Source organism: Calidris pugnax, unplaced genomic scaffold (genome assembly GCF_001431845.1).
Source record: "Calidris pugnax isolate Ruff unplaced genomic scaffold, ASM143184v1 scaffold31, whole genome shotgun sequence".
In the NCBI taxonomy this organism is placed as follows: Eukaryota; Metazoa; Chordata; class Aves; order Charadriiformes; family Scolopacidae; genus Calidris; species Calidris pugnax.
In genome coordinates, this window is record NW_015090786.1 from 5,339,013 (window position 1) to 5,366,340 (window position 27,328).

Genomic DNA, 27,328 nt, shown 5'->3' on the forward strand with positions numbered 1-27,328 from the left:
CAAGATTCAAATTTTAAATCTTTAATTATTTTGTCAAAGATTAAAGGCTAATTAAGGATTCTTCTCAATTCATACTACTAGCTATAAATTCAGAAAACTACTTGGCATCCTCTGAACACATTCTCACATCTTCAGAGACCAGACCCACAAGATGTTCTGTTACACAACAAATAATTGTTGTAATCTTCATTTTGGCATAGCATCAAAACAACTATTAGCCCTGCAGCATCAAATGAGCAGGAAAGAGCTTTAATTCTCCTGTTTCAACGAATCTTAGTAGCGTGACCTCATGTTACCTGGTTACACTGGGCTGATCCGCCAGTTGAAACAAAGCTCTCCTCCAAGTTTAACCTCCTGAAGAAAGTAATTAGCATGACAGAACACCACAAAATTCCTTCCTTTAACCAAAATCCTTAAATTGCAACATCTTAATTCACTCTTTCTGATGCCAGGACTCAGCATCTATCACTGTGCTTATAGCTCATCAAGTTGTAATTATAATGAAATCAGAGGACTTCTTTATACTTCATGACAACAGTTGGGTGCATCTTCCTCTTCTGACAAAGGGTTTTCAGAAATTTGAAAAGGCATTTCTTAGGAAGATCCTGCTTTCTCCACCCTAGGATTTTTAAGGAACTGTCTTTATTTTGATAATAAAAGCTTTCCTTCTTATCTAGAAAGGTAAATTTGTGCATCATTTACGTCTATCTTCTTTTTTTCTCACTGTCATTATAGAAAACAGCCTTTTCTCAGAAGGGATAGGGAAACTTGTAACCAAACTCACAATATTAGTGTTCTATTTTAAGCAAATAAAACTGAAATTCTTCCTCTTCAAATGACCATGCATTTCTCTATATTCCCTCTTCGGATCATGCTTCTGCCCCAAACACAACATCAGACACTATCTTAAACTTCCCGGAAAGCAAAGCAGCTGGTCTTGTTTCTTTCCTTTGAACCAAATGTTTTTATTAGTCTTGGTCTTTAAAGAAAGCAAAACTCCAAAACACTACAAGAAGCAGTGTTATCAACAACAGAGGGTATCTAAATCCCCTCTTCAGCAAGATCAGAGTCTGCATTAAGTGCAAGCCCTCCCTGTTGAGAAAAGCAAGGAGAAGAGTCAGCTGACAGCAGCTACTGAGCAATTCCTTTCCTACCCATCACTTGCTGAAAATGCACAACGGCTTCCCTATGTCTTTAGTTAAAAAACCAATGTATCTGTGAAGCAGAAAAAAGCAAGCAATGATTCCTGTCTTCTATCCATCAGTGAAGGGAGCTACGTCAGTGGAATTTTTAAAGAAAAATGCTGCTGCAGTTAAAGCCTTACTACAACTACTTTACATTGCTCATACTAGTGTAAGTCTGAAGAACAGGATACAGTTGTACATTTTAATATGACTGCCAGAGTAGAGTCTTAGTAACAGCATTTTTAATTACAACCTTAAAATAGTTTGGGTTGGGTTTTTTTTCTGTCCCAAGGAAAATATACTAGATTTCCCCTAATAAGCTGTTTTCTTTTTGAAAATTTTACTTTATTTTGCTGCCATCTCTTAAGAGCATCCTGGCTTCAATCAGTTAGGAGTGTGAGGAAAAAATGGTAGAATAGCAGAGACAGCAACTGGTGAGACAAGAGGACAACAACTGTACAAACGGCAGGATCAAAAATGTCTCCAGTGAACCACAACACTAAAATATTAAAACCAAAGATGGGATATTTTCCTTTTTCTCCTAAGAAGAATGGAGAGACAGGCCTAAGACTAAAATTTTTAAAGACTAAGAAGATTACAGAGATAAGCAAAGTGGAAAAATCCAGTTTTAAGACTCTTTGGATCACATCAATGGAATAACAAGACTTTAAACAAATGAGGTATCAGAAGTCCTGTGTCAGCTACACATCAGAAAGAGACAATGGCACTCTGCCACTTGTAATAAAATTAACATTCTTGAAACGGAGGTACACTGGAAATGGAGCAGGAGCAGAGACCAGATGGCTTTGGAGAACTCAGGAAGGAACAACCAACCTAGAGAAAACCACCTGGAATAAAGTAACAACTGTGGTAAACACTACAGAAAACTTTGGGGTGAGAAAAATACTAACTGTAAAAGTGAATTATTGCACCTGGAGAGATACAGACAACCTCAGCAGCAGATGACGTACCAACAGCAAAGAGAAAAATCCAATATTTTCCTAAAACGTATTCTTTAGAGTATTTTCCTTGAATATAGGAGACTTTAGAGACTTTTTAGAAGGCCCCAGGCATATGAGTACAGAACATAAAACATTATTATGATCAGATTTCTCTTTTGCTTCCTGAACTCTAAGGCACTAAATCAATTCCATAGATTATAACAAATTACAGGTCCTCAGGTTACAGGAATTTAAACTGGGCATGTGAAAGGAAACCTGTCAAGCTAAAAATGCATGATGAGAATTTGCAAATCGAAGATAAAATAGTAACTAATTTCAAATTTTGGTAATTATACATAGGACTTGAGTTTCCAAAACATAGGAAGCATGAAAGCCAAAAGGCATAACAAAATTGTATTAAAAACCTATGCAGACACCTGGGTATAGACCAAAGGTCAGCTACAAAGATATTGGAGGCTCTGAAAACACAACAGTGCTGTTAATAGCCAGCACATCTACAGTATCTCAGTGAGGCCTATACACTTTGGTTTACACATAAACATACCATGTTTCTTTATGTCAGAAAGGGAAAACAGAAATTAAAATCCAGCACAAGCCAATGAAACATGTAAAATACACACTAACAATGCTATCTATGCGTTAGTGTCATTTACTAACATACTTTAAATAACCAATATATAAAACCAGATGATCTGAAAATTATACATGTGATTAAATAGACTCATTTGCTAGGTGAGCAAAAGATGCCTCTATCTTCTGTGACACTACTGTAAGTGATGGTGGATAAGTAGTGGAGCTACAAAGTGGAATTTTAAGAGCAGAGTTAGTGGCCACAATGTTGTACTTCATTACTACTTTTAGAAAGTGGGACTATTCAGTTTAAGTCTAAAAATATTCTGCGTCACCTCTTCCTTTCCCTGTTTCTACCTATGCATTCTTAACAGGTGGTTATTTTTAGAAAGTCATTAAATGCAGACACTTCTGATGTATTTCAAGAGGAAACTGAAATTCTCTGATCACAATCACATTCACAATGGTGGGTAACCTTCCCCATCATGAACACGCAGTCTTCAGAATGGGAGTCCATATTATAAGTACACTTCCATTTTCTTTACTGAACTTTGTAAATCTGGAAATTCAAAACAAAACCCAAACGAAGTGCAAGTGGACTAGTTTTCCACAAAATACTCCAAAGCTATACAAGAATAAAGGTTCTTACACTGCATATGTTGTGCCATAACCCAGTTGTGGAGCAGTCTATAGTTTTCCACGGACCCCTTTACCATTTCTACCAACAAGTCATAAGCAGCAGCCCTTGAAGAATGTGACTTGCATTTTGGCTGTTGTCTATCTTTCAAACTTGGCAGCAAGAACAGAAGATTGAAGATGTCTCTCAGGAACTCCTGTAAAACAGTTCAATCAGCAGGTTTAGCAGCATGAACACATTCTTAAAAGACGACAGTCGTGTATTAACAATCTTCTACAAACTTCTATAGACTTTCTATACCTCTATCATTTACAGAACCTTCTGGCTTGCATACAAGTTCTGAATTACAAATATCAAATATTTTCTTTATACTTCATAAAGTGCACTGTAACCACATTATAGCCTGAAGAAAAATATGTCCACTGAAAAAGAATGACAAATTATGCTTGATTCATGATTGATAATTTAATTTGTTCAAATCATACACATGTATTTTTGGTAACTTTGAGACTAGTTTCTCCTAGTGAAAGCACGTAGCCTTAATCACTCTACTAGCTGGAGTTTTATGAATCAGTAATTAACCACAAAACATGCACTAAATTGTCTACCATGTGTACTTTACGTGTATATTCATATTGTTTCTTATTTGGAATATTAACTGAATTACAAAAGGTACAAAGCACAGCTGTACCAGGTCAGGTTGCCTTTGAATGACAAATACATATTACATACTGTTACTTATATCTAGTGTCCCAAATGAATAAACTAAATAAGTGAGAATGATCTGTCTAAACTTCAGTACATTCCTTCTCTGTAGGCAATTTAATTCAATAAAATTAAATCAAAATTAAAATACTGAAAGGACAACAAAAAAAAAAAGAGACCCATAAAGGTCTGTAAGAACAGGTGGTTATACCGTTCCACAACTACAGCACCTTTAAAGTAGGGTAGAAAAGACTTTCCTCCACCTTTCAGCTACAAAGTGAACATTACTAATTAGTCATTTAAGTGGTATAATGAGAGAGTATGAAAGAAGAAATTGTACAGAATTTATAAAACAATATTTCAATAAATTTCCTTAAACAATCAGCAATTCATGTGCATACTTTCTGTCTGACAACATGATCCATAGCCTACACTTCGCTGCTACTGTACAATGTCTACAATCTTACCAAATTGTATTTAATCATTAAATTATATTTAGTAGTGTATCGCTTTAGTTCTCTATGTAATCAGGCAATAAATCCTCTGCCTCTATAGAATTTTTATATGTTTTTTTCCTCAAAGATACCTTTTTGAATTTTTTTTAGGGACAAAATTCTTCCTCCACTTGTAGAGCACAGACTACCAATCCAGCTATTGCACTTCATTCTACAATTTCTAGACTATAATTAAAAAAAATGTTCTTCCTGAATTTCCCCATTAAGGTATATTCAGTTAAGAAGTCTTTTCAGGTTGAAAGGTCAAACTCTGCTGTAAAATCTAACTAAATTCTAAATACTTCAAAAGAAGACCTTCTGCAGAGTCCACAGCAAAATCATCATTAAAAGCCTCGTTCCAGCATGCAGGGAAATTCCTATAGTCTTAACAGCAAATCTTATAACCAGAGTCTGATGTTTATAGCTGAATAATATAGAGAGGTCTTCTGCCCAATATGGTTAGCTGAAGTTCTTCCAGATTTCTCCACACTTTGGAGAAAAATAAATGGATAAAATAAAAAATAAATAGATACCTGGTTTCTTGGTAGTTAGCCTGTATTAGGAGCAGGGCAGCAGCCTGATTCCTTTCCATGCCTGACCATACCTGCCAGGTGCCAGTGATATCAGCTCATCAGCAGATCAGCTGCATCTACTAAGTGAAGTTTCAGGCTGTGTTTTCAGCTGCAGCCTTTTTCAAACAGATTTTAACACACCAGCCACCCGAAGGTGTCCCAGAAAAGCCTTAACTTCAGAGATCCGCATCTATCTTTTTCTGATTAACACTCTCAATCCTGTAGTTGTGCTGACTGAATTCTCATGTGTTGGAGCAGGGAAGACAAAGAACTTTACAGACGAATTTGTTCAGAGGCTAAATGCAAAAATCTTGTTATAAATATATCTCTTTACAATCAAAGTGGCCTTAAGATATACCTTGCCAGTGAAGATGTGCTAGCTAGTGTATGTTGAAAACATATTTTTGTCCACTTAGTGCAGAATAAGGTAGGCAGTGATTATCTATAAAAGGCATCAAAGAAGTTAGATCAAGTATCCGTTATTGACACAAAATGTGACCTTTAAAGTTTGAGAATATTTGCTGAACAATAATTTTGTTTACTTAGAGAAGTAAAGGAATCACTAGGGAAGAAAAGGCACAGCGGAGCATCAGAATCCTCTGGGCAAGTCTAAACTATCTTCAGTATTAGCCACTGTATTTTCCTGGATATTTTTTCACCAGCCTTTGCTCAGGGGGAAGCATGTGGTTTCACAATCCTGTTCTATTACGTTGAACACAAGAAAAAATTCTTCACTAATGCACTTTATAATGTGCAGTTAATAGGCGTTCTTAATTAAAAAAATTTAAAAATGTTCAGAATTAAAAAAAAAAAAATCAACAGTAGATCATGACTTAGTCTCAGAAAATGTATAAAGTCCCTGACTCTCAGCAAAGCTAAACTCTTTTTGAGAAGTTTGTTGTGGATACTGCTCTGTTCACATTCATCCACTTTTCAAATAAAATTTCTGGCCTCCCTGTGATAAACTACATACATGCAACATACCTTAGGATTCTGCATGGTATCACTCCTCTCTACTTAAGCTTCCATTTTGTTTTCTTTAATTTTCATATACCCAACCTACATGAATCTGATCTTCGCATACCTCTTCTATTTTAATTACTATGTCATTCTCTACACTGCACTCTGTGAATTGAATTCTTCCTCTAATTTAATCTGCAAGCTCTCCATACTTAAAATAGAGTTATTCCGGGAAAAATACATAGTACTAGTTTTTTAAAATGCTGTCAACGATGTAACTTTATGGTAGGTAGTGCACAATGCAGCCACTGTTAAAACTTTTGGACTGTAAAATTATTTTCAGGCCCATGTTATGATAAAAGACAGTAACAGGCAGGATATATGCAACATAATTGAATACAGGGAATTATTTTCTTGGTGAAACCTCACTAAAGGTCCAGTCATAAGCTCAGTACAATCTATAGAAAAAAACATCAGTGTAAGTCAGCTTTTACACCATGAATTTTACTTTTTTTTAGACAATTTGGCCCCAAAACACAAAGTAGAAATTTTTTAGCAGCTTCCCCTGCCTAGCCAATCTCCCATCTTACAAGCAGAGGTGGAATATAATGTTCTTGTAATAGATGTCTGCCTCTATGTAGATGTAGAGCTTAAAAGCTGCTTTTAGGTCACAACTGTACCAGGATATGGTCAAAAAGCAGCTGCTGTTAATGATTTTTAAACCAGTTAATGCTGATCAATACTAAAAACATTTAAAGATAATAAACTAAAATAAGTAAAGTTTCTAGGATATAAGAACTCTATCCTGAAATTAAATACAGATAGAAAGGGAAGAAAGGGAAGGAAAGTATGTACTACTTTTTAGTAAAGAATTATAATTGTGTTTTTATCCATCATCCTAAGGCTAGAAATACGATATATCGAGCCCTGTGATCAAAATAGCAGAAGAAAGGTGAAATGAGGAAAGTAGTGTAAGAAAGATGATGCTATTTTGATATCTTTACAGTCTTTCAGTGTCCTTTTCTTACCTGGCCTTCACGAGAAAATTTAAAGGGTGGTTTGTGCTTAATAACACTTGTTGCAAGACGAAGTAGTCCTGTAAGTCCATCATCTTCTATATTACCATCTTGATGGTCAAGAATTTCTCTGCTATATATACACACATATACAAAGAAATGTTAAAACTCTGTCCCACTAACAATAAATATAATACAACTTACAAGTGAAATTACTGTTAGCAAACCTTACCTCCGAATGCAGTCTGCCAGATGTCTTGCTAGTGCATCTAAATCAAGCAGCGTGGTCTGATTAAAAATAAAGAAATATATGGGATATAAATAGAAAATAATTATGTACTTCATGAATGACAATTTATAAGCCTAGTCTGAAACTATGGTTATGCTTTTGGATGAAATTTTGTTATTGCACACAGATAAACAGGGGCTAATTAAAACTCATCTTTCAAACATGCTTGCAACAATATTTTAATACATTTTGAGAAATGTGATAAAACTATTCTCTAAAATCAATGCTGTACCGCTCAAATGAAGTAACATTTATTGTTTCAATTCCAGATCCCACAAATATACTATATTTACCATACTGAAATAAATAGATTAGTACTATTTTAAAGTGTTTGTTATTTCTCACAAGAACACAGAAGGTTGAAAAGTCCCATTATCATTACTTGCTTGAGCATCACACAGAAGCAGGCAGAACTGCAGCCCAGCAAAAAGACTGAATTAATAAAACAGAGATGGAAGGAAACTGGCAGAGGAATGATGGGGGGGACCAAAATTTTTGCCTCTACTAGGAACATGCGGAGTTAGGAGAGGACAAGACTTTTCCATTCTTGAGAAACTAGGATTAAAGCTTTGTCTGTCTTTTCTTCCCACACTCCTGCTACAACACTGAGAATAAACTAGAGAGATTTATGCAGGGCCACCAGCCAGCACAAGCAGTTGCAGAGTTTGCCCAAAAGGTAGCTTTAACCGTTTAGAGATGTTAAGTTGTGAAAAGGTTTTCTAGCCTCAGCTAAGTGGCTGTTAATTAAAATTTTTTGCTCTTTCAGCTTTAGTCAAATACTTGATTACCTCCTCCTTAGACCACATTGAAATTATCAAGAGTGAATCTCTCAGATAATTACAGTATTCCCAATGTGTTACCTTCACCTAAGTTCACCCCCTGTGTATTATACCCATTCCCCTTTCTTGACTCTACAGGTTTAGTATCTGAAGCTTTGTTTGGCCAAGAGCTACTAAATACACATCAGAGAGCAAAGAAGGCTGGGAGATGGGAAAGTTCCAAGAGCTGTTTGCAGCAGTTCACTGTATCTTAAGTAAAAATGTCTCATACTGAAGTATGAGTAGCCTGAATCCCCAAATTTAAAAAAGCAAACGTTCATATGAAAGCAAAGCAAAACCTACCTGACTTGCATCCTTGACATGTATGTTATCAATCAGTTTGCACAGCAGCCAAAAATATTCCTTACAACCTGGTCGCAGCACTGTTTCTTCTTCATAATCCTCTATCTGTGAAAAGAAATTGCTTTTGTTCTGAAATACTTCAAACAATATACCTGTGTATTAAAAAAATATAGTAAACCCAGTAACTGTTACAAAAATACTACCTTCTACAATTTAATATAAGCCAAGTATAGGAACAATGTATTTCACAATGGTTAACAGTGCACGTTCTATTTTTCTTCTGAAATATTTGTTAATTTTCTTGAAAGATTAACAGGATGGTCTGCCAGATACTTAAAAAATATTTTAAATAGTATTGACTCCATCCTAACCACTGAAAATTGCAAAATTTTCAATATTAGGCTAGACAAAACGTGAGAAACTTTGGCTGAATTCAACATCAGTCAGTACAACTCAAATTTTAAACTTGAAAATGAGTCAAATCTGAAAATGAGTCAAATCATGCAAAATCTTCAGTAGATTATTTTAACTTTTTTTTTTTTTTTACAATATCAACAGAGTTTAAAATGAAAGCAGACTTTAACTGAATGAACCACTCTAACCTGAAATCAAATGCCACAGAGGATCACAAAGTAACTGCTTGAAAGATCCAAAATCCAGGTTTACAATTCACTGCCATACAACTCCATAAATCATAGAATCATAGAATCATCTGGGTCAGAAGGGACCTTCAAGGTCACCTAGTCCGACCCCCCTGCAGTCAGACACCCCAGTTAGACCAGGTTGCCCAGGGCCTCGTTGAGCCTCACCTTGAATATCTCCAGGGATGGGGCCTCAACCACCTCCCCTGGCAACCTGTTCCAGTGTTCCACCACCCTCATAGTAAAGAACTTATTCCTAATGTCTAATCTAAATCTGCTTTTCTCCAGTTTAAAGCCATTACCCCTTGTTCTGTCACTGCAGGCCTTTGTAAACAGGCTCTCCCCGGCCTTCCTGTAGGCCCCCCTCAGGTACTGGAAGGCCGCTATTAGGCCTCCCTGGAGCCTCCTCTTCTCCAGGCTGAACAACCCCAGCTCCCTCAGCCTGTCCTCGTAGCAGAGGTGCTCCAACACCCCGATCATCTTTGTGGCCCTCCTCTGGACCCGCTCCATCAGGTCCATATCCTTCTTATATTGAGGGCTCCAGACCTGCACACAGTATTCCAGGTGAGGTCTCACCAGAGCAAAGTAACGTGGCAGAATCACCTCTCTGGACCTGCTGGTCCAGGTGCTCTTGTTTAGATCTAGCTACATCAGCTGGAGGCAGCACAGCCTTCCCTGATAGGCATTGACAGGTCTACAACCCCTAACTGACTTCAGGCTAAATCATCCAGGTTAGCTCAAACCATCTCTATTAATGTGCATACATTAACAGTGAGAACTCCTCCTGAAGTAGCTTTGACAGCACCCACAGCATCTCTCCTATTTAGCAGAGCTGTGAGGGCAGTAATACTCTGTTGTGGTTCAGGCATATTCCAACAGAAAACCAGCAGCAAATGACTGGGGAACACTAACACTCAGCCACAACAACAGAGGGCACCTATGACATGTAAAACAATGTACCGATTTATTTATGGGCTTACCCATATTTAAAAGGGAAACTGAAATATATATTTAAAACAAAACTGTTATTCCCTAACACTGTGTTATGTGGACACTAAAATTCCAGAAGAAGAGCACTTCCTAAATGCTATTCTGCATTTCTCCAAGCACAGGCAAGCTCTAAATTAGTGTAGCATCACAGCTTTAACCACTTTTGTGACATTTCTGGAAGCATCTAAAGTATTATTATCTCATTATATCAGAGGCAGTATGTCAGACATAATGATAATATGTGATGCCATTTTTCATTTTTATATTAACAAAAGTAAGTTTAAATAGATCTTTGATAATGTCTTGTAATTTCTCATATTCTTACCCGGATTGGTTTCAGAGCTTGAGCATCAGGGAGAAATTTTAATAAAGTTGATGCAGCCAGCAGCAGAAAGGATCGATTAATTGAGTCTCCCCCATCCAAACCAGAGAGAGATAACTTGTATAAACCGTTGCAAGACTCATGCCGAACAGCAGTCTATGAAAAATAAAAGAAGTATATGATTACACATTATTTAGATTTTTTTTTCTTTTGTTGACTTTTGTTTCATATGTATATAGTTAAGTACTTCTCATAATACCTATTAGGTTATCAAGGTAGAATGTCTTCTAAAAACACATATTACAAATAACGCACATTTACATTACCTACAGAAAAAAGCAAAAGAGACTGTTCTAACAAAAAAAGCTGATTCATCTGTGCCCCTTGTTTCTTGAGTTACATATTTTCTACAGTAAAGATTACAGACAGTAAAGCAGAGATATCACTAAGTAGAAAATACGACAATTGGGCAAATCAGGGAACTAATGCTGTGTATGTTTGTGTGATGCTGGAACTTACACTTACTCAACCCTAACTGTATGGTTAATTTGTTTAATTTCACTAAAAGAATTATTTTCTTCTTCCTTTTATTCTTAAGAAAAATACCCACAGACTATCTCTAATCCAGCTTTGGAAGTTTGCACTCTTTCTTTTCCAGGGATTTTAAATGGAGTCAGCAGGTGAGCTTTTTCCGTGCTTGAGTAATAAAGCCACAGGTAATAATTATCACACTATGTCCATGTTGCACCTTTAAGCAATCACTAGTAAACACCAAAATTTTCTACCATGCATATCTTTATGCAATTTTTAAGTCTTTCTTACATCAGAAAAAATAACTTAAAACTAGGCAAAGATTCGGTAATGACAAACATTTTTACATCAACTCTCATTCGCCTCATTTTGTGATAAAAAGTACAGCTAAAAAAATAATAATGGAGGAAGTATATTTAGACTAATCCGCGTTAGAGGACATTACCCAGAAATTTCAACAAATTACAATGAAAAAATTACCTTCAAACAGAAGCCAAGAACCAAGATGAGAGTTTATGAACTGGTTTGCAATCAACCACAAATATGCCATCTTACACAGTATTCTAACTACAACTGATTATTTCTTAAACAGGACTGCAAGTAACTTGAGTCAGATCCTGCCTAGTCCTAGCAGGAAACGACATGTTTTCAATGTAATGGTAGCTTGAAACCAAAATTAATCTTGTTCCATATTATACACTAATTAGTGATGCAATAACTTCTCCTTTAACATACCTCTGGAATAAGAAGGGTAAGTTTCTTCAGCCACTCTTGCAAATGATCACTGTCCGCCAGACTGGATTTCACCAAGGAACAGCAGTGAGCCCAGCTCACCAAGAGCCACATTGAATAATGAGTGACTGAGAGAAAACAAGAGTAAATCACGTTGTAACTAACAGAAGAGGCTTTTCAGGTGGAAGAGCTGTACACTTTCAGCATATATGACATGTATTTCAGTCATACTAACATACGAGACTCAATCCTTACTGGCACCAAAGAAACTACCTAAACTGAGAATTTTACTAATATGGTTACTAAATACTGACCATTGTACTACTGCTGACAATTAAATTAGAGTACTCTAAGTACTCTACTCCTCATTTTTAGGTGGAACTTCTTATTTTCAAAAGGAAATGGGCACAAATTTGAATATAATAAGTTCCACCTAAACATGTGTGGAGGAACTTCCTTACTTTGAGGGTGGCAGAGCACTGGAACAGGCTGCCCAGAGAGGTGGTGGAGTCTCCTTCCCTGGAAACATTTAAAACCTGCCTGGACATGTTCCTGTGCAACCTGCTCTCGGTGAACCTGCTTGGCAGGGGGGTTGGACTAGATGATCTCCAGAGGTCCCTTCCAACCCCATACTATTCTGTGATTCCGTAAGTATTACCACTCTGGAGCACAATCCTTTCCTGCATCTCTACTTCTTAAGCAAAGAGCTGGTCCTTTGCTAATGGCTTGCATCCATCATGTCTGGACTCACTAATGTATCTGTTCCTTTCTTCTCATCAGCTAAAAGTAAGACTTTAGTAGGTAATACATAGCATTAACTGAGAATTCGAGTTCATAGACACTAACATCCCTAGGGGAGAACAAAGTGGTAAAACTGAAGCCAATGTATAAACCTAGATAAGAATACAGCTGGTTTTCCTAACCAAACCACCTCTTCTGGAGATGAAGGTATAGCTACAGTACAAAATTTCAATTCATATAAAACAATTTTCAGCGAAGGAAAGCGTATCTGTGTATTCCCACCTGGGTTACAACAGCCTTAGGAACACAATTTTAGAGCATTTTAATGTTGGAATAAAACAAACACGTAATTTGTTATCTTTAGTATGTTTTCATTACTATTAGTTCATAACATATAGCTATTTTGCAGCACTAACCTTCATGTCTTGATCTGTGATCAGACTGAGCCTTCAACACCCTGAACAGGAAGAAGATAAAGCCATTTGAACTTTATCACAAAACGTAACAGATTATCATTTAGAAATACAAATACACAGAAGTAACAACACAGTTACTCTTAAGTACCCACTAAGAAAACTAAAATTTTCATCCTAAAAGAATTAATTTCTTGCAGTATTCAAAATTATCAACAATAAAACTATGAAAATCTAAAAGAAAGCTATTATTCTTCAGGGAACTGCACTTTGAACAAACATTTGCAAACTTTAGACAAATTTTGAATGTTTGTATTTATTTATTTACACTTTTATAAATTGCAATAAAAGGTTATGAAACCCAAACCATACTGTATGTATTCAAAATTATTCCTGCAACTCAACTCGAGGTTAAAGTTAGGCATGCTTGCAGACTTGACTGGAAATGCTACGAATCTCCTTAACAATCGTTTAAATTAAAACAGGGTAAGGCACACTATTCATTACTTGCAATTCTACAACACCAAATGTAGCAAAAACCCCATCCTCCCCACCATCAGTCCGAATCTGTCATGATGCAGTTTTACACAGAATTGCTTTTTTCAGGACAAGAGGCAAAAAGGACAAAAATCTCTAGTAGTCTGGTTCTGAAGGTAAAATTTTCCCTTCAGTACATGCACACTCACTAAAGCAATAAGGGTAATTTCAGCAGTAATCTAAGGTGACTAAGAAAAGCAAGTCTAACACCCATATCAGAAATTTAAGTCTTTAGGCATTAATGCGGACTACAACTGAAAGAGCTATTTACTTTATTTAATGCAGAGATGAAAATGTGCACACTTGATTAGCTTTATTATAAAAATAGAAAGATATTGTACCTAGGTGCCAAGTTGTCATATGTATAAGCAACTGACATAAGTCGCTGAATCAAACTGGTTCCCTGGACAAGTACAAGAAACACCTTTAAAAATTGAAGTCAAAAGAAAAAAAAAAAACACAGTTAATATAACAACAAGCTTTTTGATCTGTTTTTAAATTATACACACTGTGTGAATCTAAAAAAACCCCACCTGTGTAGAGGGAAGAAGAGCAAATGACAAATCATCGTATCTCCATAGTTAAAACTTATATTGTTATTTATTAAAGCAGACCTAAAATCCTGTATTTCATTGACTAAGTCTAGATGCAAATGTTCCATTTTATTTAAGACAGACATTTTAACTGAATAGAAAAATCAACCATTTATTCAATCCTTTTGATCAAAACACAGTACTACTACTAAAAGCACGGACTGTTCACTTCTTTTAAAACAATTTTAAGCTTGAGGAGAGGGTTGAGGATGAGGCTGGATATGTCAATTTTGCCTCTCTCTGTGATCAACACATTTTATTGACTATACATTCACTTAAATTATTCATTGTTAGAGAACCTGACAGGCTACACATAATTTTTAAATCAAAGTTTGAAGAAAGTCTTTTAAAATATTTAGATAGCAAAGCCACTGCAATAAAAAATATTCATTAGTGACAAATAAAATTTAAAACCAGTTATAGAGACTGGTAGCAGCATTTACCCACAGCCAATGTTGAAAAATTTAATACATTTGACAATTTCCCTGTACCATAGTAGCTTTGGCAATTTAAGGATCTGTTTTGTTTAAAATACCCAATACTTAAAGAATAGTTAAGGTCTTTCCATGTATAACAATGACAAATGGGAAGTCTGGCTCCATCTCACAGCTCAGATCTACACTTTCTGGCAATCAACCAACAGCTGGTCCATTGCCCAAAAGAACCCATTTGTATCTCTGATGCCAAAATCCTACATTTATTTGGTCTACATTAGGACATTAGAATGTGGGAATCTGGTAGGAAGGTTTACAAGTTTAGGTAAGTTTACCATACACTCACTCAGGTATCTTTAGTAGAGCAAGTTATTTTAGTGCTTGCTAAAGGAATCTGAAGTGGGTTTAGCAAGCCCATATAACAACTTAGCATAATGAAAAGGAGTAATTAATTTGGGAAACAAAATCTAAGAAATGGGGATAAAGCACTGGAATTCCGAAACTCCCAATTCACATGCTTGCCAATCACCAAAAAACATTTTGACTCCAGCTTTTAAAACTGCCAGGTTTAAAGCAATGAAAATAAATTTTAGAGGAGAACATCATGTGGGATATAGATTAATATTAGTAACTTTCCCCCTACATTATTACAAAAATAAAGGCTTCACACCACAAAGGAGTCATTTTTCTAGAGTTCACAAAACAGCTACACTGGTTATCTCCTACCTCTGTTAAACGAGGTATATGAAGGCCCTTTGCATGGTCACTTGCGGTCTTCCTTGATTTGCCTGGCCACGTTCTTTTTCTGTGACTCTCCGCTACACCCGACCAGGCAAAAACATCATGGTAAGCTAAATCCAGGTCTGAAGGATCAACTGCAAACTGGCATATCAGCTTCAGCAAGCAAGCAAGACAGTCCAGCTGCCACTGTGAATAAGAAGGAAATGAAATTTTATTGTTTCAGGGATTTATTTTACAAATAGTTCTAATGCCTATTATGGAATTTGAAATGAAAAGCTTAAGTAAGCTATAAACAGCTAGAACTAACTGGCAAAACCTGACTAGAATAGACACTAAACAGAAAGGTTATTAAAAAAAAAGTTATTTCTTATAATGAAACTATTTTCATAATGTAGTCCTATTAACAGATGCACTCATGGCATCCTATATAACACAAAGGAAATGGTACAGGAGTTAAGAGCTTTTCCTGTATTGTATTCAACTACAGCACAGGGTATAAAGTATGATATACAGAAATGTTTTCAATTTGAATATATTTAACCATGCAGAGACAATAGACACTACTTTAAGAAAAAAAATAATTGTATTTTAACATCCCTTGTGAGATGAAAACCACCAATCCATTTAGTAAACTCTTGAGATCAGTTTTCATGGCTCTCAGCTGTGTGGCTATGGCCAAGCGTAGCACCTGCTCAGCTCCACCAACAGAAGGTGCATTATGAGAGTAAAAATAACAAAAATAGAGCACCATATCACAGCAAGATGTGAAGCAGGTCAGCTACCTGGCACCTACACACGCACAAGTCAGGACTCTCTGCTAAGACACTTAGTTGCAGTATCTGTTATTATTTTCAGAGTGTTGTGCATACTTTCCGGACAGGCCAATAAAAGCAATCATACAAACTTTTGTTTATATACTGAACAGAGAGAAGGACAACCTGTTTCAAATACTGAAATAATTTCAGAACAAATACATCAAAATCAGTCAAAAACTATCAAACTTTTTATGAAAAGTCTACCTGCTGCCTTTTTAACTCTTTGGTAACCATCATCAGTTTTACACATACATGTGTATGCTTGTTCATTTACTTCTTTTTATGTACATGTGACTCAGAGCTTGGGATATTCCAATAGTTTTAATCAAATGCCAGAGAATTGATAATAAAAGAGAAAAATTAATTCTAATTAAAAAAAAGTTTTCATTATGATGTGAGTTCAGCTCAAACTAATAATAGAATAATGATGAAAAAAGACATTATATAAGAACAATTACTAGTAATGTTCATTATTGAAAAATGGCTTTATTAACACCATAGCCACAGTGTGCTACCACTTTTGCCTCAATGCTAACAAGGGAAAATGGGATCTCTTGGCTTCTTCAGAGGGGAAGATAAGTAACAGATTACTGTTTTTAAAACCAGACTATAATGAAAGCTTCCAAATAACAACCTCCCCTAGAACAAGAAGAAAAAAGGGAACAATAAAGTATCTCCTCCTTGTTTGGCAAATTTTTACTTTAAAAAAAAAACAACTGTGATATGCAATGCAGTTGCAATCATTCCTAAAAATGGAACACAGATTGTTGGGTTTTTTTTTCATCCAATATATTCCCATGGTTTACAATTTTATGTTCTACAAACTAGGCTTTTGAGTAAAACTAGACAAAAAAATTAAACCAAAAATACATAGAAAAATACAAAGGGTGGTTCTAAAACGTAAAAAAGCAGAACTCTGAAGATTTTTTTAAAAAGAAAATACATTATTCCAGGAACATAAAATATTCAATAAAAAGATGCTATTGCACAGACTCTGGTGGTTTCAATTATAGAATTAATTTGGTTTGCTTACTACAGAAAGTAACTATAACAAAGCCTGAAAGTAATGAAGTCTTTACAAATGACAGCTATTTTATTCTGGAGAAAAAGGGTGAATAAACTCTTACCACAGTCCATGATTCTTGTTCTTTAGGCTCTAAGATTCCAGAATTGAAAATTTCTAGTAACTGTTGGAGTCCTCCAGCAGCAACAAACTGTAAGCATATTATGGAACCAATGTGAGAAAAAGCAAATACAGACATATCACTAAGTTCAGTTAGATACCAATCTAAGCTTTGTAAATAATTTTTTAAAAAATGTTATTAACTGGATATTTTATGGAAAATAAAAGAAATAGCTGTACACAACTATGATAAATTTATAGGCCTAATAACAAAGAAAACTTTAAAACATTATATCTAAAATTTGATACCAAAACCTTTAACATAGAAAATGTTTTAAACAGTTTTCATTTTATACCCTTTTTGAAAAACTGTATTAGGTATCACAGAATACTGTAGGAAAATCAAACCTTGCAGCTCCATGTGTTTTTACTATTTTCTATTTGATCTTCACTGGAATCATCTGAATCTGGGTAGAGATCGCTATAACTTCCCTAAAGATAAACAAGAACAATTCATTGTAAAAACAGCTAAAGAATTAAAATACTATAAAATAACTCATCAATATACACTTTGGTTCAGAGAGAAAAACATATATTCTGTGCAAGGAACTCTATTACCGTAGATTCACGTCTTATTCTCCTGTTGGGCTTTCCTAAAGCTTCAATAATTTCCAGGGCATACAAAAGTTTATGGGCACTTTTTATTCGCAGAAGATCCTTCCAGCTAAAGCCATCATTACTCTTAAAAGATAAAAAAGACAGAAAGCAATTAACACAATTTTATGCAATCCTGATCTATCTAAAAAATGCAAGGAGAGAATTTTTAAAGTGGCATGCACAAATTATTTGGTTTTTATTTTCATCTATTACTTGAAATTAGACATTTTCAAGCATATTTCTATATATGATTTTAAAAAAATGGAATAATATGAATTAAGTGATGAAATTTGAGTAAACCTCCAACATTATTATAAGGTAATGTACACACAATTTTAAAGTAGAAGGAGCCAAATGTTATACTCTACATTATAATTTCCACCAAAATTTTGATGCACATGTCCATAAAGAACCATATTATCTAAGAAATGTAATATGTAGTTTCAACAACTTTTAAAAGAGGCAAAAATTACATCTATAGGGAAAAAAATGACTAAGTAAATACCTATGTTTTGAAATTATAGAAGAGTACAAAAGGATTGCTATCACAACAGTCATAATGTTAAAGCAGGGCTGCTTATGAAGAAACTGACTATTTTTTCATTTATTAAATAATTTTTTTTAAAAGTCACAAAAATGAACTGGGGGGAACTAAACTGACATCTCTGTGTAGTTTAATTTTGTAAGAATTACTAGGTTTGTTTATTAGGTTTATCTGCGTCAGCATACTTACTATTTAGCATCCCTCTTTGGGTAAATTTCAACTAAAACACTAGACACTAAAACAACCACATATAATAAACACATAAAACAAGCATTCTTTGTTTACCTGCTCATCTGAAATATTCTGGAATGCCTGCAACATATTAGGGCACGTTGGCAGAAGCATTAACAGTTCCCAGACACGTCTGGATAAGTTTTCTGCATGGAGATGGAGTTCTTCACACCTTGCACTCTGACAAACCATAGAACAACCTTTCTTATTGTGGATTTCATTGTGAAAATAAGATTTCCAAGTCAAAAAATGTATTTATTCCTGATTAATAAGCTATCTGTTTCTTATCTAATGCAAATCCATAAATAGAACATGATAGTTGAAGTCTCACTGAACCGGCAAGAAACTAAGTTCCATTATCACACATTTTGAAATATTTGACTGCAAATAAAACAAACTACAGTTTTGAATATACAAGCAGTTATTTAATTTTCCACATGCTAATGATGACATAGAAGACATAAAACTTGATTTTTTGCAATAAGACCTTCACAGAACTTTCTTCAAGCTAATTCCCATTATTAGTCACCACATCTATTTAAATAATCAATATTCTTTCTTAAGAATTACTTTTTCAGAGCTTCTACAATATTTAAAACATTTTAAATATATCAGAACAATATTTTAAAGAAAATCGGAAAAATCATGATAATGATTATACCATACATGAAATGTGAATATACAGGCAATAAATGTATCTACCAATTGGACAGAGTACACAAGAAGTAGGCTAGACAGGAAAAATAGAATCAATTAAATAAGATTTAAATGTAACTATTTTAACAAAATTCCTCTAAATTACCTCACTGTCTTCCATGGCCACTTCTCCAGAAGGAGGCTTAAAAGAGGCAAGCATCTCTAACAAATCAAAAAGGGTGGTAAGATGAGGTTCTTGCAGGAGTAAAAGCATTGGAATGTTGTCCTTCTGAGGAGGAGGTAGGCAAGATGCTGGAAGCTGAACACCTTCACCTTTACGTTCTCTCCTTGGTGCACCCAGGGATACAAACACCATCTAGAAATAGAGAGAAATAACAAGGAGGAGAGAGACTACTTTAAAAATGCGTATGCTAAAACCATGGAATGTTTTCAAAAGTATCAGAATTACAGATACATCGATATCTTTGTTGTCAAATCTTTCCTGAGCAGCATTTTGAGCACCTGCCGTAATTAAAGCTCGGTTTGGCTTTCACTTAAGCCATTCATGGTGCAGTTGCATACACTGTTTCCTGTTGCTTTTTGCAGTAGACGGTCCTGTTTCCTTGTCCATCATCCCTTATTTTGGCCTTAAGGCTGGGGAGACTCTAATACTGGTCTGACTTCTCAGCACATCAATGAAGTGGCACAAAAACTAATCCAGGGGAAAAATGAGATAAATTGGCTCAAAGGACTGGAAGAAGGCTAGTGAGGGGGCAGCAACACAAATAGCAGTGCAGCTGGAAAAGCAGACATTTGTTACATTGGTGTAACCACGCTGTGGAAAGCCATTCTCAGACAAACTGTTCCTGCTGACTAGTTATCACCTCCATGTATTGATTCAAACTGAATGGTACTGCTCCTTCAAGTTCTGTAAACGTAAGAATTCAAGTGACTGCACCATAGTTCAGTTCTGTAAAGTAATCTATGTTAACAAGAAAAAAATATTTTAAAATCTGGCTTTGCTTTTGAATTAACCCAATTCATTTATCAAAAGGACCTAATGAACAATCAAAGACGCAGTCCAACAGATCATCCCATTTGGAACTGTAAGAGTCAACTGTTAAGAGCCAGCAATGGCACACATAAGCGTATCAGCCAGCAATAACCTTTCTAAAAGTATGTTAGCAGATCCTTGAAGGTGCCTGGTAGGAGTTTTGTTTTCCTTTAGATAGAAAAAACGTATATGATGATCTGCTGCTAAGTTTTTTTTACAGTCCCACCTCCCTAAAACAGTCATGATGTCATTCACCCTTACACAAATTGAATTAGGCTTTTCCATACTGTAGACTTCAGCAAACTTATGAGTAGACCACTCCGTATCAAAATAAAAAACATACAAATAAGCATTAAAATATGCTTCAGCTTTAACGCATGAAAGGAGAGAGTTAGTCACTGCTACCATGGAAATAATGTGAGTTCAACAATTCAGACAAAATGCTGATTCTTGATTTTGTTTTCATTGGTCTCTAGTTTTCCTTGGTGAATGAAAAAAAATGAAAATTTTCCTTCACACCTTGAATTTTCACATCTGCTAACATAACTAGAAGTAGGTTTTTAAAATGAATTATTTTGAAGACTGACAACAGCAGCTAGGACGGACAGTATTAGTTTGAGCTTACAGGAGATGCATATTGGATAGTGTGAAACAGCTCCTTTCAGAAAACTGTAGAATGCTCCCAAAGAAAAATATACCTTCCACCAGCACTACATGTTTCAGCCGCACAAGACAAAAGCAACATATCAAGCAATCTTTTTCAGTGACTGCTATCTATATGCTGGTAATACCTGCATATCCTTAAAACCCAATTCATGAAGCGTCTTTTCATCATAATCAGTTGTCAGTTCATGCCCAGATGAAATCATTCTCACAGGTCCCATGAGGCCACCTAGGATAAAAACATTATTTCAATACATTTCTGCAATCGTGGTTTCATTTTCTAATGAAAGTGCTAAGACTTATTTTAATGGTACACCCTTCAGCAGCAGTTAAAATGAGGCAAAAATTTAATGCAATTTCCTTAGGAAAACTGGTTAATACAATAAACTGAAGTTTATTTTATATATATATTTACTATACACTAGGATATTTTTTTTTGATGGCAGACCCCCTTCTCCTCCCCCCGCCGGTAAGTGTACGTAACATGACTGAACTGCAGCTGCTGTGGGACTGCAATTCTGAATTTTCTGAATCACATCTTTCTAAAATCCCAGCTAAAACAAAAATAAAAATTTCTGCTAGGTGGCTACACTTGGTGAAAACAAGACAGCTTCTTCACTAAAGCTGCTCGTGATGAGTGGCTGGAAAAGGATTTCACAAAGAAGGTAATTAAGATGGCTAAAATTGAGTCTGGTTTACTGTGTCTCACTAAAACATTTTTTTAAAAAGTTGTTAGACTATGAAAAGAAAGTCAGATTCATGTTTACACTTATACTAGTGGTCAGTAGTGTTGGAAAAAGGTGTTCATGGACAGAATTTGTTGAGATAATATGCATTATATGCTCTTGCTCATAATAAAACAAGAAAACATAGACAAGAAGATAATTCAGAAAGCAATAACATTTTGAACAGCAACAGTCGATAAGAATGCTATCATATATAGCATCAGTAGGATTTAGAAAATGTCTTCCTCTTAAAGGATAAAACAGAAAATTTCATTCTCTCAAAAATACACATGGAAAGGGAACAACAACAGGATGCATTTTCATCAGACTGTAAGCGAGCAATGACCATCTCAGAATGCTCAGAAGCAAGGTGACATTCCAAATTAAGAGCATCAAAAGAGGATGAATGATCATTTTTGCTACAGGATGATCATAAATTAAAAAGCAGTTTTCAGGAGTAAGGAAAATCTTATACCTGACTGGAATGCATATACGTAGAGTATAAATTATGAATTTGAATTATGACTTCAAATTCTGAATCAATGGCAGAGCCAGAAATGTATGAATTTCACAGAACGCAGAAAAGGTTCTCTGTAACAGTCTCCAAATTACAGAAAATAACATAATTAATTACAACAGTAATGAGAAGAAAAATCATGTTGGGGCAAGTCTATTGGGAGTTGGAGCTTGGGTAGATCTAAGGACCTTTGGCAGATCTACATTTTCTTTGCTATTTCAAATAAATGGTAGCACTTAAGAGACAATGCTATTAATTAGAAGAAGTGAGGGTGATGCTAACTCTAACTACTGCTAGAAGAAAATGAATTATAATGCTTGCTTAGTTATGATACCTGGGGAAGAAAAAGACCATATTTTTTTAAGCTCTGGATGAACCCTTGTAAGGGCAAAAAATACTGGTATGAGTACTGTAGCTTACCAGGGAAATCCCCTTTGCGGCTGCTTTGGCCAAACTCCTGAAGCTGTGCTTGTTGATTTATCTGCTCCTTCTGCAGATTTTCATACCAATGGGTGACTTCTGCACGTAGATCAGCCACCTGATCACTAGGGTACATTTCTATAGTCATCTGAAATAAGACACACGTTTAATTTTTGAAAGTGCACGAGTGGATTTAGTGAAATTCAACAGTGTAGGATGTACTTGTAAAAAGGGCTTTTAACTACCTTGTCAGGAAGTCCAGCTGGCTGACACACAATTCTTAGTGGCAGTGACTGTTTGTCACTCAGGGCTTTCAAGTGACTGCTGATTCCAGTGCCTTCAATCTGCCACTGCCTCAGATGATATGCAAACCTTAAGAAGCAGGTAAAAACATTGAAAAAGTATTTTTGTCAGAATCTATGTAACACAAATGTTCTATAAACAACAAGAGGAAAGATAAAACTTGCACCTTCATTCACTGTTTCTTCAAAATAAGAGGAAGTTATTGATATTCTCGCTATTTTTCAAACACAAATAAAATAACTTTGAAATAGTTTCTTTGGTGAGGGATGGAGAAACATGAACCACAACCATACTTCTTTATACAAGGAGAAGAGCCAAGTCTTGTAACTGTCTAAACCTTATATATTAACTATCAAAATTATCCACCATTGCCCTTTCTTTACAGGAAGAAAACCAAAGAAATTATTACTTAATAATAACTCATAACTCATCCATTATCACAGTGAGAGGAATGGAAATAAATTCCACATCCAAATATATCAATGGAACTATTTACCTTCTCCTGAAAGCCTCCAGGTGTGTCTTCAGCATTAAGAGTCCTCTTTCAATAATGGTCAGACTTGAATGAGAGTCCTGCTCAAGGTTACTAGAAGCTATCATCAGACTCTCCATACACTTGCTAATAAATTCCTGTTCTTTTTCAAGGCCAGTTTTACCTGTAACATCAGTTAAAGTAAATCAAATAAGCCCAGCTTTGAGACTATGCACTTGAATACTAAGAATAAAAAAGAGAATAACACTAGCTATTTTTACAACATTTTAACCAGAAAACAAAAATACAAATGAAAATTCATACCATTGATGTAATAAGAATTGATATACTGGATAGCTGCTCGGCTGACGTCACCAGACTGTGCTCTTAAAGCAATGCCCCAGAACTGGTCCATGCCACACAACTGTTTTCACAAAAGGAAAACAAACACACAAACAAAACATTGCCTTATTATTTTACTGGGAGTGACGCTTTTCTGACATGGACATTTTATTTGACTCTTGATGAAATTACTAAAAACATCTCTATTTTTCCTCTGCTTGGGCTCTCATCACTGCACACATCAATTACTAGAGAATCCCAACATTCACAGAAATATCTTCATACTTTGAAACATAAGGAGAACTGGTTAAATTCAAAAGAGTGAACTTTCGTTTTTACAAACAGGAATACTTTTAAATGAAGCCTTAAAACAAGAAGTATTATCTATTATTGATATTCACTGCAAGAATAGAAATTTTAATTTAAAATTGCCTCAAATCAATTCATAAAAAAAATCCTACATATGATCTTATTTCTACGAGAGTTTCTCTGTATAAAAAGCTACAGAAGAAAAAATTGTATAAGCACAACATATGTAACTGAGATATATTTTATAACAGATTTCTAGTCAGAATTAAACGTCTAGCAGAATGTCATCTGAATCTCACTTAGAAAAGCAAATGTTACAAACCCATTCTTTATACACAATAGTGAATACAGTTCAGTTATGCTAAGAATATTATAAACTGCACAAAGATACACAGGCAATGGCTGTCATTTTCTTTATGGCTTCCTGCCTCTTACCTCTAGAGACAAAATCCACAGATGCTCAAAGTCATGAGGGAAGGTCAGGATCACTGGGCTCTTTTTATTGTCATTTCGGTCCCACATTTGGAACTTTTGAGTCCTGAGCTTCCAGGGCTCCCCCCAAGGCAGAAATCCGTACAGACCCCACCACTATGGGCTGTGGCATTACTATCTCTAACCAGTAAACAATATTCAAGCCAGTAAGTTTTCAAGTGATATGCTGCTGCAGGTAAGTACTTCAGCTTTCCCCTTCCCTCAGAAAGAACAAAAGCACAGAATCTAGTCTTACCTCTGAGTTTGAGCCTCCATCATATGCACTAGTAGCCAATCGAGCCAAATTACACAAATGCTGGAAGAGGTTTAGGCCAGTCATACTAATAGTTTCAGGTTTTAACTGTGGCATCTAAATAAAATAAATACATTTGGAAAAAAACAATTCAGCGAGGGAATGGATAGCAATTACAGGGTACTTATTGCATTAGCCCAGGAAAATGTCATTGTCACTACCAATCATATTCCAATTTAGTAGATCAATTAAAATATACGTCTGCAAAAGATCACACTCTCTGAATTTTATATACAATACACAAACCCCTCACCTATAATTAGCTTCAACAAACCTACTTTCTCTGCCACTTATTTGGACTGTAACAGTGCAGGGGGAACAAAACTTACTATTCTAACATTAGCTGCTGAACTTAACAGCAGGACAAGCTGTTAGCGTACATGACACGTTCATTCAAAACTAGACAAAAACTGTATAACCTTGAAAAAGAACTAGACTATGTTAATTATTGCACAATCTAATATTTTTGTAACGTCTTCTGTTGAAATGCATGGGACACCTTGCAAAAAGCTCTACTGCTGCATATTCATATTTTCAGTGGATGTATGGATGAAATTTATACACCATTCCCATAAAGAATAACAGTCATTTTTTAAGTCAGGTGGCTATCTATTATAAAGTAAATTACAGTTTTGGGTGGCTTTTTTTCTAATTGAAATGAAGAGCTATATAACTTTAGATACAACATACAGGCTACCTGAAAAGAAACACTCAAGTAAATACCAGTGCGAAAAGAATTCACATTAATTCCTTCTCCTCTTCCCACCACACACAGAAAAATCATTGCATGACGATGGGGCCCTCCCAGACTCCTGAACACACACTTCAAAGAAACTCTTTTAAATACGTTAAATAGTGCTGATATGGAAAGAAACACTTTTATTGGAATTCATAAGGTTGCAATTAGCTCTCTACATACCTTTTCCAAAAAAAGATGTTTGTAAGTCTCCATGCCCATAGCATGCTGATCTTTACTTCGTACTTGGTTTAAAAACCAGTGTAGTGCATCATCATAACATTCAGAATCTTCTACTAAGCAGTGCCACAGTATGTCCACTTGTTCTAAACTCAACCCTAAAATTAGGAGAGTATTTTTAACTACTCCTTTATAACATGAAATATATAGCAATATTCTACAAATCCCAAGAACACATACAGAAAAAAAAATCAAAACAGTTTTTGTCATACTCTTCCGCTTTTAGAGCTGGCAATCAGCTACAGTTTTTGGTCATTAGTGCTGTCAGTTGTCACTAAACCAATGCATAGTGTGGGCTTGTACCAAACCGCAGGTTGTTTCTCAGTTCCCAACCTAGAGTACAGCTTTGAGCTGGGTACTGAGACTGTGGCTGAAAACACTGTCTCTGCAGCTATTTCACTGTTACTCCTTTCAAGAAAACTGTAGGTTAATCTGCGATCCAAACAAATGTCTTTAAAAAGAATTGTGGCTATTCTATCAACAACAGCAAATACAGCATTACAAGTTTTTTTCCTCATGGCTACAGACACTCTCCTTCCTTCCTGTACTCTACTTTAAATGACCAGAGGGACAAGCCGTGCATCGTACACCAACTTTGACTACCCATAATGAGACTACCCAAATGACTCCTCCCTTCAGTCATTTTAACAAATGACCTCAATATACAGTCAAGTGAAACTCCATATAGAGCTGATGCTGAGACAACACTGAAGGCTATTAGTTTACAAGGGCTCAAGAGAGTGGCCAAAACAGTTTATGGAAGGGAAAGTCAGCAAGGGTTACTAGAACAACAGAATGTTATGTTTAACTTCGAATTCCATCAGCTGCACCAAAAAAATTCTATTTTTAAACCTCTGTACAGATCAACTATCATACAGAATACCACTTCTGCAAAAGACCCTACAGGGAGTGTGAAGCAATTTCTGACAGTATTAAAATATAGAGAAATATTCCTTTCGGGTATCACAACTTATTTACAGTGCACACCAGTAAGAGATCTCTGGGAACATTATGGACATGAACCAAAACCACAAACACAGAATACATTATCTTCACTTCAGTAATTACTACACTCCTAGTATCTAGAGAAACTGAAGCACAGAGAACATAAAATTTTTTTCTCACAGAACTGCAATAGAGTCTAAACTCCAATGTTGATTCTGTGCTTTCGTCAAAAAATCTTCTTTTGAAACAGTATGAAATTATTTAAAACTCTATCTGTTTAAAATATATTTATTTAAGCTAATATTGATTATTAAGAATTATGTGAGCCTTACTATGAGCTGCCTCTCTGATAAGGTAACCTCAAATACTTACTGAAATGATCTGGTGATCCTAGCGTTGAAAACACACATGTCAGGAATTGAAGACGAACCTGAACTTCTGCACTATGGCTGTATCTAAAATTTAAATTTGTATGAAAACAGAAGTTTCTTTAATTGCTTATTGTCATAATTTTTCTCCACTTATACACATACCTCTTAAAAGCATTAATATTTTTCTTATTTTAAGTTTCTTTCTGAACTTCTGGTTCCGTATATAGTCCATAACCCAGTTGTTCCCATTACAGAA

General features: G+C 35.4%; 1 protein-coding gene across 1 annotated transcript in view; it reads right to left on the reverse strand.

Annotated features, from left to right (window-relative positions):
- Nucleotides 1–27,328, reverse strand: part of USP34 (ubiquitin specific peptidase 34) — a 110,003-nt gene that overhangs the window by 39,343 nt on the left and 43,332 nt on the right. The window contains 22 exon segments of the mRNA XM_014966347.1: nucleotides 3,366–3,549; nucleotides 7,113–7,233; nucleotides 7,333–7,388; nucleotides 8,511–8,615; nucleotides 10,467–10,619; nucleotides 11,730–11,854; nucleotides 12,884–12,924; nucleotides 13,759–13,841; nucleotides 15,171–15,371; nucleotides 17,128–17,214; nucleotides 17,532–17,615; nucleotides 17,742–17,864; nucleotides 18,610–18,735; nucleotides 19,358–19,567; nucleotides 21,037–21,137; nucleotides 22,571–22,718; nucleotides 22,816–22,942; nucleotides 23,370–23,529; nucleotides 23,670–23,769; nucleotides 24,724–24,837; nucleotides 25,700–25,854; nucleotides 27,074–27,156. Of these exon segments, the coding sequence (XP_014821833.1) occupies nucleotides 3,366–3,549; nucleotides 7,113–7,233; nucleotides 7,333–7,388; nucleotides 8,511–8,615; nucleotides 10,467–10,619; nucleotides 11,730–11,854; nucleotides 12,884–12,924; nucleotides 13,759–13,841; nucleotides 15,171–15,371; nucleotides 17,128–17,214; nucleotides 17,532–17,615; nucleotides 17,742–17,864; nucleotides 18,610–18,735; nucleotides 19,358–19,567; nucleotides 21,037–21,137; nucleotides 22,571–22,718; nucleotides 22,816–22,942; nucleotides 23,370–23,529; nucleotides 23,670–23,769; nucleotides 24,724–24,837; nucleotides 25,700–25,854; nucleotides 27,074–27,156 (2,687 nt within the window).